This window comes from Entelurus aequoreus, linkage group LG23 (genome assembly GCF_033978785.1).
Source record: "Entelurus aequoreus isolate RoL-2023_Sb linkage group LG23, RoL_Eaeq_v1.1, whole genome shotgun sequence".
NCBI classification, from domain to species: domain Eukaryota; kingdom Metazoa; phylum Chordata; class Actinopteri; order Syngnathiformes; family Syngnathidae; genus Entelurus; species Entelurus aequoreus.
In genome coordinates, this window is record NC_084753.1 from 28,823,320 (window position 1) to 28,838,700 (window position 15,381).

General features: G+C 37.6%; 1 protein-coding gene across 1 annotated transcript in view; it reads left to right on the top strand.

Moving 5' to 3' along the window:
- The first annotated feature begins 9,759 nt into the window (after positions 1-9,759).
- The window catches only part of LOC133640360 (apolipoprotein B-100-like), a 143,318-nt gene continuing 137,696 nt past the window's right edge, over positions 9,760-15,381 (top strand). Inside the window, exons 1-5 of the mRNA XM_062033732.1 lie at positions 9,760-9,974; positions 10,100-10,144; positions 11,746-11,858; positions 11,932-12,077; positions 12,151-12,298. Of these exons, the coding sequence (XP_061889716.1) occupies positions 9,920-9,974; positions 10,100-10,144; positions 11,746-11,858; positions 11,932-12,077; positions 12,151-12,298 (507 nt within the window). The 5' untranslated portion in view covers positions 9,760-9,919. The remainder of the gene's footprint in view (positions 9,975-10,099; positions 10,145-11,745; positions 11,859-11,931; positions 12,078-12,150; positions 12,299-15,381) is intronic.

Sequence of the window (15,381 nt, forward strand, 5' to 3'; positions counted from 1 at the left end):
ACATTTTAGTTTAAAAAAAAAATCTACTAATAAAATAAAATACATGGAAAAATTGTGTAATAATAGTATTCACTGTTAGATGCGGCCCTCCGGGGCCAAACATAACTGCGATGTGGCCCTCAGTGAAAACAACGTTGACACCTCTGAGCTAAACAAAGGCTGAAGATATACGCAGTGATGTCTCTATTCTTTTGCAAAATAAAACCAGCAACTCCAACAAAATGGCTTATCAGTTAACTGTGACCTTCTGTGGCAGTTCTCAAATTCCTTGGAAGTATTTCTTGGGGGGCCGATACGGATACTAATCTGATATGGTATTAGTACGACTCATAGTACATAATTTTGCAAACTAACTTTATGACAGACTTATGCTGTCTTTAAATTGAAGTGAAATAGTAATTTGTATTGGCAACACCTCGTGGCCAAAATAATTCATTAGGCTAAGATCATATTTAGGTAAGTTGATTGATGCAGACCATCAGTTACTGGATACTTTCTACCCAAAAGCAGTGAAGTCAGCACGTTGTGTAAATGGTAAATAAAAATAGAATACAATGATTTGCAAATCTTTTTCAACTTATATTACATTGAATAGACTGCAAAGACAAGATACTTAACGTTCGAACTGGTAAACTTTATTTTTTGCAAATATTAGCTCATTTGGAATTTGATGCCTGCAACGTGTTTAAAAAAAGTTGGCACAAGTGGCAAAAAGGACTGGGAAAGTTGAGGAATGCTCATCAAACACTTATTTGGAACATCCCACAGGTGAACAGGCTAATTGGGAACAGGTGGGTGCCATGATTGGGTATAAAAGCAGCTTACATGAAACGCTCAGTCATTCACAAACAAGGACGGGGCGAGGGTCACCACTTTGTCAACAAATGCGTGAGAAAATCGTCAAACAGTTTAAGAACATTTCTCAACGAACTATTGCAAGGAATTTAGGGATTTCACCGTCAGCGGTCCGTAATATCATCAAAAGGTTCAGAGAATCTGGAGAAATCCCTGCACGTAAGCGGCAATGCCTGTGACTTTCGATCCCATCAGTGTGTAAAGGGTATCACCATATGGGCTCACGAACACTTCAGAAAACCACTGTCAGTAACTACAGTTCGTCGCTACATCTGTAAGAGCAAGTTTAAAACTCTACTATGCAAAGCCAAAGCCATTTATCAACAACACCCAGAAACGGCGCCGGCTTTGCTGGGCCCGAGCTCATCTAAAATGAACAAGTAGATTAATAATTCATTTTGTACCACTTGTCCTTAATAATGTTGACAAAATAATGGGTAGATAAATGACCCAATATGTTACTGCATATGTCAGCAGACTAATTAGGAGCATTTGTTTGTTTACTTACTAATAAAAGGCAAGTTGTCTTGTATGTTCACTATTTTATTTAAGGACTTAACTGCAATAAGAAACATAAGTTTAATGTACCCTAAGTTTTTTTTGTTAAAATAAAGCCAATGCCATTTTTTTGTGGTCCCCTTTATTTATAAAAGTACAGAAAAGTCCTGAAATAATTTTAGCACCCGTACCAAAATATTGGTATCGTTACAACAATAATATACACTACCGTTCAAAAGTTTGGGGTCACATTGAAATGTCCTTATTTTTGAAGGAAAAGCACTGTACTTTTCAATGAAGATAACTTTAAACTAGTCTTAACTTTAAAGAAATACACTCTATACATTGCTAATGTGGTAAATGACTATTCTAGCTGCAAATGTCTGGTTTTTGGTGCAATATCTACATAGGTGTATAGAGGCCCATTTCCAGCACCTATCACTCCAGTGTTCTAATGGTACAATGTGTTTGCTCATTGGCTCAGAAGGCTAATTGATGATTAGAAAACCCTTGTGCAATCATGTTCACACATCTGAAAACAGTTTAGCTCGTTACAGAAGCTACAAAACTGACCTTCCTTTGAGCAGATTGAGTTTCTGGAGCATCACATTTGTAGGGTCAATTAAACGCTCAAAATGGCCAGAAAAAGAGAACTTTCATCTGAAACTCGGCAGTCTATTCTTGTTCTTAGAAATGAAGGCTATTCCACAAAATTGTTTGGTGTGACTCCAAACTTTTGAACGGGTAGTGTACATACATACATACATACGTTATATTATCTTGATAAGCCTCTCCACATAGCTTTCGCACACATTTATACAAACTTTCTGTGCTGTTAAAACACTTCATGGACTCTAAAGCCCGCATGGTTTCAACATGAAACATTTAAATGTGTACATGAATTTCAATGTACTCAATGGTACTTTAAAACCTGTGATGCACTGAGACCATACTAAGTCAACTGAACACTGCATTTGACCAATAGGATACTTGGCATGATGTTGTTCCCCCACTGTTTTGCAACAGAAGACTGTCTTCCTCTGTCTGATGAAGTTATCTTGAATGCTGCTGCACAAACAGTCTGTACTGGCTTTTCTAAGTATGGCTCATCAGTTTTGATTAACAACGTATATTGTCAGAAGAATATTCAACAATATGTATTTTTGTTGTGACTGCCATGGTGCAGAAATGTTCTGCACTTCAATATAATCTATTAAAAACAATCCAGTGTTTCCCATAAACTGCCAAGATACCTGTGGCGGTGGGGGCGTGGCTATGGGCGTGATCACCATGACATCATTGAGTAATTTGCATAATTTACTACAATGATATGATTTTCTCTAAAAAGGCTTAAAAAATGTATACTTACTAATTAATAACAGTTTTGTTTTAAACGTCCATCCATCCATCCATTTTACAATATAATTACAACACTTTATGTACATATTTATATACAGATTTGAACAATAAGTTATTCACTGAAATATATTTATTAATTGTGGTTCTTACAAAAAATATATCTTATAAAATATAAAAGCTAAAATGTCTCTTAAAGCTCTGCCCCTTTAATTAGTGCATACTAAATAATTTAACTTTAGCCTACTACTACAACCATCTTATTTACCAGCAACATAAAGTGAAACAGAGGCAGAGGTGTCCTGCCACAGTCAGTAACAAATAAACAGAAAACAGTAGTGGTCAAATACAAATAAGGCAACAAGAGAAGTATCCTACACTTCTCTTTTGTAAAGTAAATCTGAACAGCCTATATGGGCATCTACATCAACTATGTGATTTGCCTGAGAAGCTGGACAGGACAAAAAAAAATAAATAAATATATATATATATATATATATATTTTATTTTTTATTTTTTATTATATATATAATTTTTTATTCGTGGCGGACGTAATTCTTTCGTGGCGGGCCGCCACAAATAAATGAATGTGTGGGAAACCCTGCAGTAGAAATAGCTCTTGATAAGAGGAACTTTTGGTATGATACTTTTACCAGGCACTATGGTGGTGTTCAAAAATAGTGGTGCAGTATTTTATATGAAGACTAGTGATGTCATTACGGAATTATGACTACAAAATTACAGCTAAGTTTTTTTATATATAGTTGCTTTTCCTGCCAGCACTCCCTGACCCCCTGATTTTATTTAAACACATTTCAGCAATATTGTTTTTCTAGGACAGGTTTGTCAAAAGCATGCTTGCCAACCTTGAGACCTCCAAATTTGGGCGGCGGGGTTGGGGGGCTGGGTTGAGGTGCAGGCAGCATACCCCTTCCCCTTCGAGCTGTCCTGGATGAAATTAAATTCTTTTTTCCAATCATTTTGGAACTTGCAAGCGTATTTCTTCTTCTTACTCGTGGTCGCCATGTCTCTTCTTCCTTCTTCTGCTTCGTCTCCTTCTTGTTGTGTGTGCACTTGTGCACTGAGCTCCAAAAGCCGTAAGATGTTATTGTAGCGTCCCGGAAAAGTTAGTGCTGCAAGGGGTTCTGGGTATTTGTTCTGTTGTGTTTATGTTGCGTTACGGTGCGGATGTTCTCCCGAAATGTGTTTGTCATTCTTTGTTTGGTGTGGGTTCACAGTGTGGCGCGTATTTGTAACAGTGTTAAAGTTGTTTATACCTCACCCTCCGTGTGACCTGTATGGCTGTTGACCAAGTATGTATTGCATTCACTTGTGTGTATGTGTGTGTGCTTGAAATTAAAGTTATCATTAAATCAGTTAAAAGATTATACAACGTGTCAGCATTTCTTGACTTTTTCGAGTAAAGACCCTCGTTAAACCCGTCCAACGCTACATTATTATGTGACTGGGCCGGCACGCTGTTTATATAGAGGAAAAGCGGACGCCTGGACGGCATGCGGCTGTTAAGGGGTGAATGTTTCAGGTGAGAGAGGACGCTAAAGGCAGTGCCTTTAAGGCACGCCCCCAATATTGTTGTCCGGGTGAAAATCGGGAGAAATTCGGGAGAATGGTTGCCCCGGCAGATTTTCGGGAGGGTCACTGAAATTCGGGAGTCTCCTGGGAAAATCGGGAGGGTTGGCAAGTATGGTCAAAAGAACAGCCCGGGGGCTATTTGTCGACCCGCAGCTTAGTTGTTTACGTATTCTAAATATGAAATTAATTCCTTAAAGGCCTACTGAAATGATTTTTTTTTATTTAAACGGGGATAGCAGATCCATTCTATGTGTCATACTTGATCATTTCGCGATATTGCCATATTTTTGCTGAAAGGATTTAGTAGAGAATATCGACGATAAAGTTTGCAACTTTTGGTCGCTGATAAAAAAAAAGCCTTGCCTGTACCGGAAGTAGCGTGACGTCGCAGGTTGAAAGGCTCCTCACATTTCCCCATTGTTTACACCAGCAGCGAGAGCGATTCGGACCGAGAAAGCGACGATTACCCCATTAATTTGAGCGAGGATGAAAGATTTGTGGATGAGGAACGTAGGAGTGAAGGACTAGAGTGCAGTGCAGGACGTATCTTTTTTCGCTCTGACCGTAACTTAGATACAAGGGTTCATTGGATTCCACACTTTCTCCTTTTTCTATTGTGGATCACGGATTTGTATTTTAAACCACCTCGGATACTATATCCTCTTGAAAATGAGAGTCGAGAACGCGAAATGGACATTCACAGTTACTTTTATCTCCACGACAATACATCGGCGAAACTCTTTAGCTACGGAGCTAACGTGATAGCACATCGGGCTTGAATGCAGATAGAAACAAAATAAATAAACCCCTGACTGGAAGGATAGACAGAAAATCAACAATACTATTAAACCATGGACATGTAACTACACGGTTAATGCTTTCCAGGCTGGCGAAGCTTAACAATGCTGTTGCTAACGACGCCATTGAAGCTAACTTAGCAACGGGACCTCGACAGAGCTATGCTAAAAACATTAGCTATCCACCTATGCTAGCCTTCATCTGCTCATCAACACCCGTGCTCACCTGCGTTCCAGTGATCGACGGAGCGACGATCATAGATGCGGTCGGCAGCCCGGAGACGGAGGAAGTCAAGGTGAGGTCGGCAGCTAGCGCGTCTGCTATCCATCTCAAAGTCCTCCTGGTTGTGTTGCTGTAGTCAGCCGCTAATACACCGATCCCCCCTACAACTTTCTTCTTTGCAGTCTTCATTGTTCATTAAACAAATTGCAAAAGATTCACCAACACAGATGTCCAGAATACTGTGGAATTTTGAGATGAAAACAGAGCTTTTTGTATTGGATTCAATGGTGTACCAATACTTCCGGTTCAACGATTGACGTCACGCGCATACGTCATCATACCTAGACGTTTTCAACCGGAAGTTTCCCGGGAAAATTAAAATTGCACTTTATAAGTTAACCCGGCCGTATTGGCATGTGTTGCAATGTTAAGATTTCATCATTGATATATAAACTATCAGACTGCGTGGTCTGTAGTAGTGGCTTTCAGTAGGCCTTTAAGGCACGCCCCCAATGTTGTTGTCCGGGTGGAAATCGGGAGAAATTCGGGACAATGGTTGCCCCGGGAGATTTTCGGGAGGGGCACTGAAATTCGGGAGTCTCCCGGGAAAATCGGGAGGGTTGGCAAGTATGGTCAAAAGTGCAGCCCGGGGGCTATTTGTCGACCCGGAGCTTGGTTGTTTACGTATTCTAAATATGAAATTAATTCCTTAATTAATAACATACATATTCTTAGATTCGACACCAATTTGCTTTGTCACACATACTGCTGTTTTGCAGAGTGTTTAGACCAGGGACGTCAAACTGGTTTTCATTGAGGGCCACATCACAGTTATGGCTGCCCTCAGAGGCCCGCTTGTAACAGTGAGTAATACATTAATATAAATGTATAAGGATTCGCCAGCTGTACAGTATGTGTATTCGGGTCCCTTTTTTTCCGGAACACTAATACTAAAAGTCACAATGTCCGATAGAGTTCTAAAAACGTTATGACTGACCACCTCAAAAAAAACGAAATGGAACTTTACAGTTTTTGTCACGGCGCAGGCGCAGTCCTGATTACTTTTTCGCACACTCTTGGCATTCTCTCCATGAGCTTCAAGAGGTAGTCACCTGAAATGAAGCTCATCGAGAGAATGCCAAGAGTGTGCAAAGCAGTAATCAGAGCAAAGGGTGGCTATTTTGAAGGAACTATAATATTAAAACATGTTTTCAGTTATTTCACCTTTTTTTGTTAAGTACATAACTCCACGTGTTCATTCATAGTTTGGATGCCTTCAGTGACAATCTACAATGTAAATAGTCATGAAAATAAAGACAACGCGTTGAATGAGAAGGTGTGTCCAAACTTTTGGCCTGTACTGTATACATTTAGATTCTCTAAAACAGTAGTTCTCAAACTTTTTTTTAATTTTTTTTGATCAAATACCACCTCTAGAAAAAGCTCTCAGAGTACCACCATAATGACCAACAATAAAATACAGTAGCGTAGTAGGCATAGGTATTCATTAAAAACAAGGCAGATGTTTTTACAAGTATATTTATAATTGTTGGCCAGTTTGAACAGTAACACTGTGTTTGAATATAGGAAAATAAAACACTGTACTTTATTCAAGTGATTATTTGGTGTACAACTACAAACCCCGTTTCCATATGAGTTGGGAAATTGTATTAGATGTAAATATAAACGGAATACAATGATTTGCAAATCCTTTTCAACCCATATTCCGTTAAATGCACTACAAAGACAACATATTTGATGTTCAAACTCATAAACTTTATTTTTGCAAATAATAATTAACTTAGAATGTCATGGCTGCAATACGTGCCAAAGTAGTTGGGAAAGGGCATGTTCACCACTGTGTTACATGGCCTTTCTTTTTAACAACACTCAGTAAAGGTTTGGGAACTGAGGAGACACATTTTTGAAGCTTCTCAGGTGAAATTCTTTCCCATTCTTGCTTGATGTACAGCTTAAGTTGTTCAACAGTCCGGGGGTCTCCCTTGTGGTATTTTAGGCTTCATAATGCGCCACACATTTTCAATGGGAGACAGGTCTGGACTACAGGCAGGCCAGTCTAGTACCTGCACTCTTTTACTATGAAGCCACGTTGATGTAAGGCGTGGCTTGGCATTGTCTTGCTGAAATAAGCAGGGGCGTCCATGGTAACGTTGCTTGGATGGCAACATATGTTGCTCCAAAAGCTGTATGTACCTTTCAGCATTAATGGTGCCTTCACAGATGTGTAAGTTACCCATGTCTTGGGCACTAATACACCCCCATACCATCACACATGCTGGCTTTTACACTTTGCGCCTATAACAATCCGGATGGTTCTTTTCCTTTTTGGTCCGGAGGACACGACGTCCACAGTTTCCAAAAAACAATTTGAAATGTGGACTCGTCAGACCACAGAACACTTTTCCACTTTGTATCAGTCCATCTTAGATGAGCTCAGGCCCAGCGAAGCCGACGGCGTTTCTGGGTGTTGTTGATAAACGGTTTTCGCCTTGCATAGGAGAGTTTTAACTTGCACTTACAGATGTAGCGACCAACTGTAGTTACTGACAGTGGGTTTCTGAAGTGTTCCTGAGCCCATGTGGTGATATCCTTTACATACTGATGTCGCTTGTTGATGCAGTACAGCCTGAGGGATCAAAGGTCACGGGCTTAGCTGCTTACGTGCAGTGATTTCTCCAGATTCTCTGAACCCTTTGATGATATTACGGAGCGTAGATGGTGAAATCTCTAAATTCCTTGCAATTGCTGGTTGAGAAAGGTTTTTCTTAAACTGTTCAACAATTTGCTCACGCATTTGTTGACAAAGTGGTGACCCTCGCCCCATCCTTGTTTGTGAATTTCATGGAATCTACTTTTATACCCAATCATGGCACCCGCCTGTTCCCAATTTGCCTGTTCACCTGTGGGATGTTCCAAATAAGTGTTTGATGAGCATTCCTCAACTTCATCAGTATTTATTGCCACCTTTCCCAACGTCTTTGTCACATGTTGCTGGCATCAAATTCTAAAGTTAATGATTATTTGCAAAAAAAAAAAAGGTTTATCAGTTTGAACATCAAATATGTTGTCTTGGTAGCATATTCAACTGAATATGGGTTGAAAATTATTTGCAAATCATTGTATTCCGTTTATATTTACATCTAACACAATTTCCCAACACATATGGAAACAGGGTTTGTACAACTAGATCGAGCCTGCGTACCAGTACCAGTACTTTATTGTCAAGATCAACTATTAGAAAAAATCCAACACGTTAACATTAAAATGTGTTAATATATTTTGTAATAAAATGGCAAATAAACAGAACTGAAGCCCACAGATGAACCAAATACAGACAATTACATAACATGCTTTAAATGCTGACCATACTGTACAGTATATTGCACTTATTATAATGTTGCGGGCTACTCGTATCTTGTATAAGATTAGATTAAATGTGTAAGGTACTGCATTGGTCTGTCAAACAAAGGCAGCACATAAGTCACTTTTGTCAATGTTAATATGAGTAATTGTCAGGTTCAAACACTGATGACATTTATTAAACAAGACTAGAGGCAAATAATTCAACAGAGACAGAATTCAATTTGGACTCAGTTGAAGAAACACTGTACTCTTGTACAGTCTCCAGCACGCTCTGCCAAAAGATTGCATGCCTCCTTCTTTTTATTTTGGACCCTCCCCGATTACATGGCCACCTTTGTTTCCAAAGGACAAAGGTCGCAAAAAGTTCACAGAAAAGGTCGTAAACAATTCACAGGAAAGATCAGTTCAAAAAGAGTTCCATAAAATAGTTCAAAAAGAGTTCGTAAAATACTTTAAAAAAGAGGTAATCTGGAAATTGGGCAGATCCTGTCATCTCTCCGCTCTGAAGTCCTTGGGCCAGAACAACATCCTTCTGTTGATTACCATACATGAAAGAACACAGGACCCCCCCCCCCACACACACACACCCACACACATACACACACACACACACGCACACACACACAGTGGAGTTTTACGAGTCTTACTCTTGGTAGGTTTCAAAGACAGCCTTTTGTCTTCTTGTCAGGAACTCAATGTAATACAAAGTTTTTGTGATAATTTAGCAACAATTATTCTAACATTAATATTGTTCTGCCGAAAAGGGGAAAATGTCATCTATCAAGAGATACCCTGATTTGAAATGGTTTTCATGTTACTTTATAGTCAATTATTATACAAAAAAATCACAAGAAAATTCTACACAACTTTATGTATGTATGTATGTATGTATGTATGTATGTATGTAATACTACCATTTCCTTGTTTGTTTTCTCTCCAAAAACTGCAAACTGGAGCATTCGGCGTTATCACAGTGGCCACCCCCACCCAGTGCTGACATCATGTCTCGATGGTTTGTGAAACACGCTTTACCTTTGGCCTGCCACAGGGACTGCTCAGACTTTGGAACCGGGGCAACACACTCACAAGTCCCGGTAATCACGTCAAGGCGGACGGCAGAACTATAAAAGCCTAAAAATCAAGGCGCAAGAATTAGTCTTCACTCAAGGAGGACTCCTCTTACCTTAAGGCCTTTCCAGGTGCTAGACCCAACATGGGGAGTACCAGGTTCTGCCTTTTGCTGCTCCTGGGCACGTACACACTGGCCCGTAAGTACTTCTAATGATTATCAAGTGACGTGTTTTGCAACACCCTAAATGTTAAATATTGACTAAATCTGTATTTTATAATCACAATATGAATGTATTTATTTTTTGTGTGTGATTCTTTCCAGAGCAAGACGTAGGAAGTGTGGATAAACAATCTCCGACCTGCTTTTGTAAGTTTTCTCCCCTTCATGCGCAATAAAAACAGTTCTAACTGTAAGATATTTGAGAAAGCTATTAATTGAGGGCAATAGGCTCGTCGTTTTTATTGTAAATATTTTTTTTCATTACCATTACTACTTGTGGTAAATTAGGAATACATAACATGTATGTTTTATTACATTAGATGCATACAGTACAGGCTAAAAGTTTGGACACACCTTCTCATTTTAATGCGTTTTCTTTATTTTCATGACTATTTACATTGTAGATTGTCACTGAAGGCATCAAAACTATGAATGAACACATGTGGAGTTATGTACTTAACAAAAAAAAAAAGGTGAAATAACTGAAAACATGTTTTATATTGTAGTTTCTTCAAAATAGCCACCTTTTGCTCTGATTACTTTTTCGCACACTCTTGGCATTCTCTCGGTGAGCTTCGAGAGGTAGTCACCTGAAATGGTTTTCACTTCACTGGTGTGCTTGAAGCTCATCGAGAGATTGCCACGAGGGTGGCTATTTTGAAGAAACTAGAATATCACCTTTTTTTGAACATGTGTTCATTCATAGTTTCGATGCCTTCAGTGACAATCTACAATGTAAATAGTCATGAAAATAAAGAAAACGTATTGAATGAGGTGTGTCCAAACTTTTGGCCTGTTCTTGTATCCATTTAGTTTCTCTAAAACAGTAGTTCCCAAATTTTTTTATTTTTATTTTTACCAAGTACCACCTCAGAAAAAAGCTCTCCAAGTACCACCGTAATGACCAACATTGAAATACAGTAGTGTAGTAGGCCTAAGTATTTATTAAAAACAAGGCAGAGGTTTTTAACAAGTATATTTAATATTTTTGGCCAATCTACACTACCGTTCAAAAGTTTGGGGTCACCCAAACAATTTTGTGGAATAGCCTTCATTGCTATAGACTGTCGAGTTTCAGATGAAAGTTCTCTTTTTCTGGCCACTTTGAGCGTTTCATTGACCCCTCAAATGTGATGCTCCAGAAACTCAATCTGCTCAAAGGAAGGTCAGTTTTGTAGCTAAACTGTTTTCAGATGTGTGAACATGATTGCACAAGGGTTTTCTAATCATCATTTAGCCTTCTGAGCCAATGAGCAAACACATTGTACCATTAGAACACTGGAGTGATAGTTGCTGGAAATGGGCCTCTATACACCTATGTAGATATTGCACCAAAAACCAGACATTTGCAACTAGAATAGTCATTTACCATATTAGCAATGTATAGAGTGTATTTCTTTAAAGTTAAGACTAGTTTAAAGTTATCTTCATTGAAAAGTACAGTGCTTTTCCTTCAAAAATAAGGACATTTCAATGTGACCCCAAACTTTTGAACGGTAGTGTAATATTACACGCAGTTTGAACAGTAACACTGTGTTTGAATATAGGAAAATAAAAGATTATTCAAGTGACTCTTTAGATGGAGTCTACGTACCAGTAGCCCAGTTTGAAAATGACTGCTTTAAAAAGTAACTCCGAAATATTAGTATTCCCATTAAAAACCATCACCATGATGACAAGTGACGGTGGTATAATTTTTGTGAGTTTGAGAACCATTTTTCTAACACATTGTGTGAAATACCTTTCAGTGGCCACAACGTATAAGAACTTCAGACGCTTTGTGTACGACTACGAGGCCGAGACCTTCAACGGCGTCAACGGAGCCACGGACAACAAGAGCGGCCCCAGAGTCTCCTGTAAAGTACGTCTCACACCCGACCTTAGCGACCCGTGGTCTCATATAACGAGGCTAAACAGTGTTTTTTAATCTACAGGTTGAACTGGAAGTGCCTCAGACCTGCAGCTTCATCCTTCGCACCACAGAATGTTCTCTGAGCGAGATATCCGGCGTGGACGGAGAGGGCAACGCCCTGTATCGCCCTGCCGCCGGAGCTCAAGCCTTCAAAGCCGCAATGGCCAAGTATGAACTACTTTGACTTTAAAGACAAAGCAAAGCGATATTTTGAAGCCAACGTGTGTGTCTACGTCTTCAGGAACCCGCTCAAGATCACAGTGGAGGGACAGACCGATGTGAAACTCTTCCCCGAGGACGACGAGGCGGTCAACATCTTGAACATCAAGAGGGGCATCGTCTCCTCCCTCCTCGTTCCCGCCATGGAAGAGGAGAGAAACGACAAAATGGTGAGAAGGCTAAAACGTTTATGGCCTTGTTTTTCCTACTTTCCGGTCAGCCAAAATAGAGCTCGGTGTCCTTTTTTGTGGTAAGGACTCAGGCGAAGATAAACAAGTTGCGCAATGACTAGATAAACTAGATCAGCTGATAAATGCACACAGGTCATGCATGTCACCACATCACCACCGCGGGGGTCAAAGTCCTGTAACTTTATCTCTGCGGTGACATCACCCGCTCATATAATAGACTTTAATCAGGCGTATTGATTGGCAATCTGGTTCAGGTTGATTGTCCTAAAAGAAGAAAACATGTTTCGCTCCTAAGACTTCGAAGTTATCATTTCATACACTGCAAAAAGTCAGTGTTCAAAAACAAAACAAAAATGAGGGGTATTTTATTTGAACTAAGCAAAATTATCTGCCAATAGAACAAGAAAATTCAGCTGGTCATGGCTTTCCAAAACAAGTAAAATTAGCTAACCTCAATGAACCCAAAAATACCTTAAAATAAGTATATTCTCACTAATAACAAGTGCACTTTTCTTAGTAGAAAAAAAAAATTAGACCTTTTTGCTCAATATAAATAAAAAATAATAAGTTTCTCAGTTGGAACATTAAGTATCTTGTCTTTGCAGCCTATTCAATTGAATATAAGTTGAAAAAGATTTGCAAGTTATTGTATCGCGACCTTGAAGGGGACAAGCGGTAAAAAATGGATGGATTATTTGCGAATTACACAACGTGTTAACTTCACTGGTTTGGGGTTTTGCAGGTTTTACTCCTTTCAGCTCCTTTTCATTCATTATTTATCTTAAATGTTATGTTGATTGCTTTTGTTTCACCTTAAATGAATGAAATAAAACAAACAAACACATATTTTGCATGATTAGATATTGATACAGTTTAAAAGATATGTATTTGTTTTACTGTCAAAAATAGTGGAAAAAATATATGTATAATATGTACACTGCAAAAAGTCAGTGTTCAAAAACAAGAAAAAAAAATACAAAAATGAGGGGTATTTTATTTGAACTAAGCAAAATTATCTGCCAATAGAACAAGAAAATTCAGCTGGTCATGGCTTTCCAAAACAAGTCAAATTAGCTAACCTCAATGAACCCAAAAATACCTTAAAATAAGTATATTCTCACTAATAACAAGTGCACTTTTCTTAGTAGAAAATTTTTTTTTGACCTTTTTGCTCAATATAAATAAAAAATAATAAGTTTCTCAGTTGGAACATTAAGTATCTTGTCTTTGCAGCCTATTCAATTGAATATAAGTTGAAAAAGATTTGCAAATTATTGTATCGCGACCTCGAAGGGGACAAGCGGTAGAAAATGGATGGATTATTTGCGAATTACACAACGTGTTAACTTCACTGGTTTGGGGTTTTGCAGGTTTTACTCCTTTCAGCTCCTTTTCATTCAGTATTTATCTTAAATGTTATGTTGATTGCTTTTGTTTCACCTTAAATGAATGAAATAAAACAAACAAACACATATTTTGCATGATTAGATATTGATACAGTTTAAAAGATATGTATTTGTTTTACTGTCAAAAATAGTGGAAAAATATATATAATATGTACACTGCAAAAAGTCAGTGTTCAAAAACAAGAAAAAAAAATACAAAAATGAGGGGTAGTTTATTTGAACTAAGCAAAATTATCTGCCAATAGAACAAGAAAATTCAGCTGGTCATGGCTTTCCAAAACAAGTAAAATTAGCTAACCTCAATGAACCCCAAAATACCTTAAAATAAGTATATTCTCACTAATAACAAGTGCACTTTTCTTAGTAGAAAAAAAAATTAGACCTTTTTGCTCAATATAAATAAAAAATAATAAGTTTCTCAGTTGGAACATTAAGTATCTTGTCTTTGCAGCCTATTCAATTGAATATAAGTTGAAAAAGATTTGCAAGTTATTGTATCGCGACCTTGAAGGGGACAAGCGGTAGAAAATGGATGGATTATTTGCGAATTACACAACGTGTTAACTTCACTGGTTTGGGGTTTTGCAAGTTCTACTCCTTTCAGCTCCTTTTCATTCATTATTTATCTTAAATGTTATGTTGATTGCTTTTGTTTCACCTTAAATGAATGAAATAAAACAAACAAACACATATTTTGCATGATTAGATATTGATACAGTTTAAAAGATATGTATTTGTTTTACTGTCAAAAATAGTGGAAAAAATATATATATAATATGTTACACTGCAAAAAGTCAGTGTTCAAAAACAAGAAAAAAAAAATACAAAAATGAGGGGTATTTTATTTGAACTAAGCAAAATTATCTGCCAATAGAACAAGAAAATTTGGCTTGTCAAGACTTTCCAAAACAAGTAAAATTAGCTAACCTCAATGAACCCAAAAATACCTTAAAATAAGTATATTCTCACTAATAACAAGTGCACTTTTCTTAGTAGAAAAAAAAATTAGACCTTTTTGCTCAATATAAATAAAAAATAATAAGTTTCTCAGTTGGAACATTAAGTATCTTGTCTTTGCAGCCTATTCAATTGAATATAAGTTGAAAAAGATTTGCAAGTTATTGTATCGCGACCTTGAAGGGGACAAGCGGTAGAAAATGGATGGATTATTTGCGAATTACACAACGTGTTAACTTCACTGGTTTGGGGTTTTGCAGGTTTTACTCCTTTCAGCTCCTTTTCATTCATTATTTATCTTAAATGTTATGTTGATTGCTTTTGTTTCACCTTAAATGAATGAAATAAAACAAACAAACACATATTTTGCATGATTAGATATTGATACAGTTTAAAATATATGTATTTGTTTTACTGTCAAAAATAGTGGAAAAAATATATGTATAATATGTACACTGCAAAAAGTCAGTGTTCAAAAACAAGAAAAAAAAATACAAAAATGAGGGGTATTTTATTTGAACTAAGCAAAATTATCTGCCAATAGAACAAGAAAATTTGGCTTGTCAAGACTTTCCAAAACAAGTAAAATTAGCTAACCTCAATGAACCCCAAAATACCTTAAAATAAGTATATTCTCACTAATAACAAGTGCACTTTTCCTGGTAGAAAAACAAAATTAGACCTTTTTGCTCAATATGT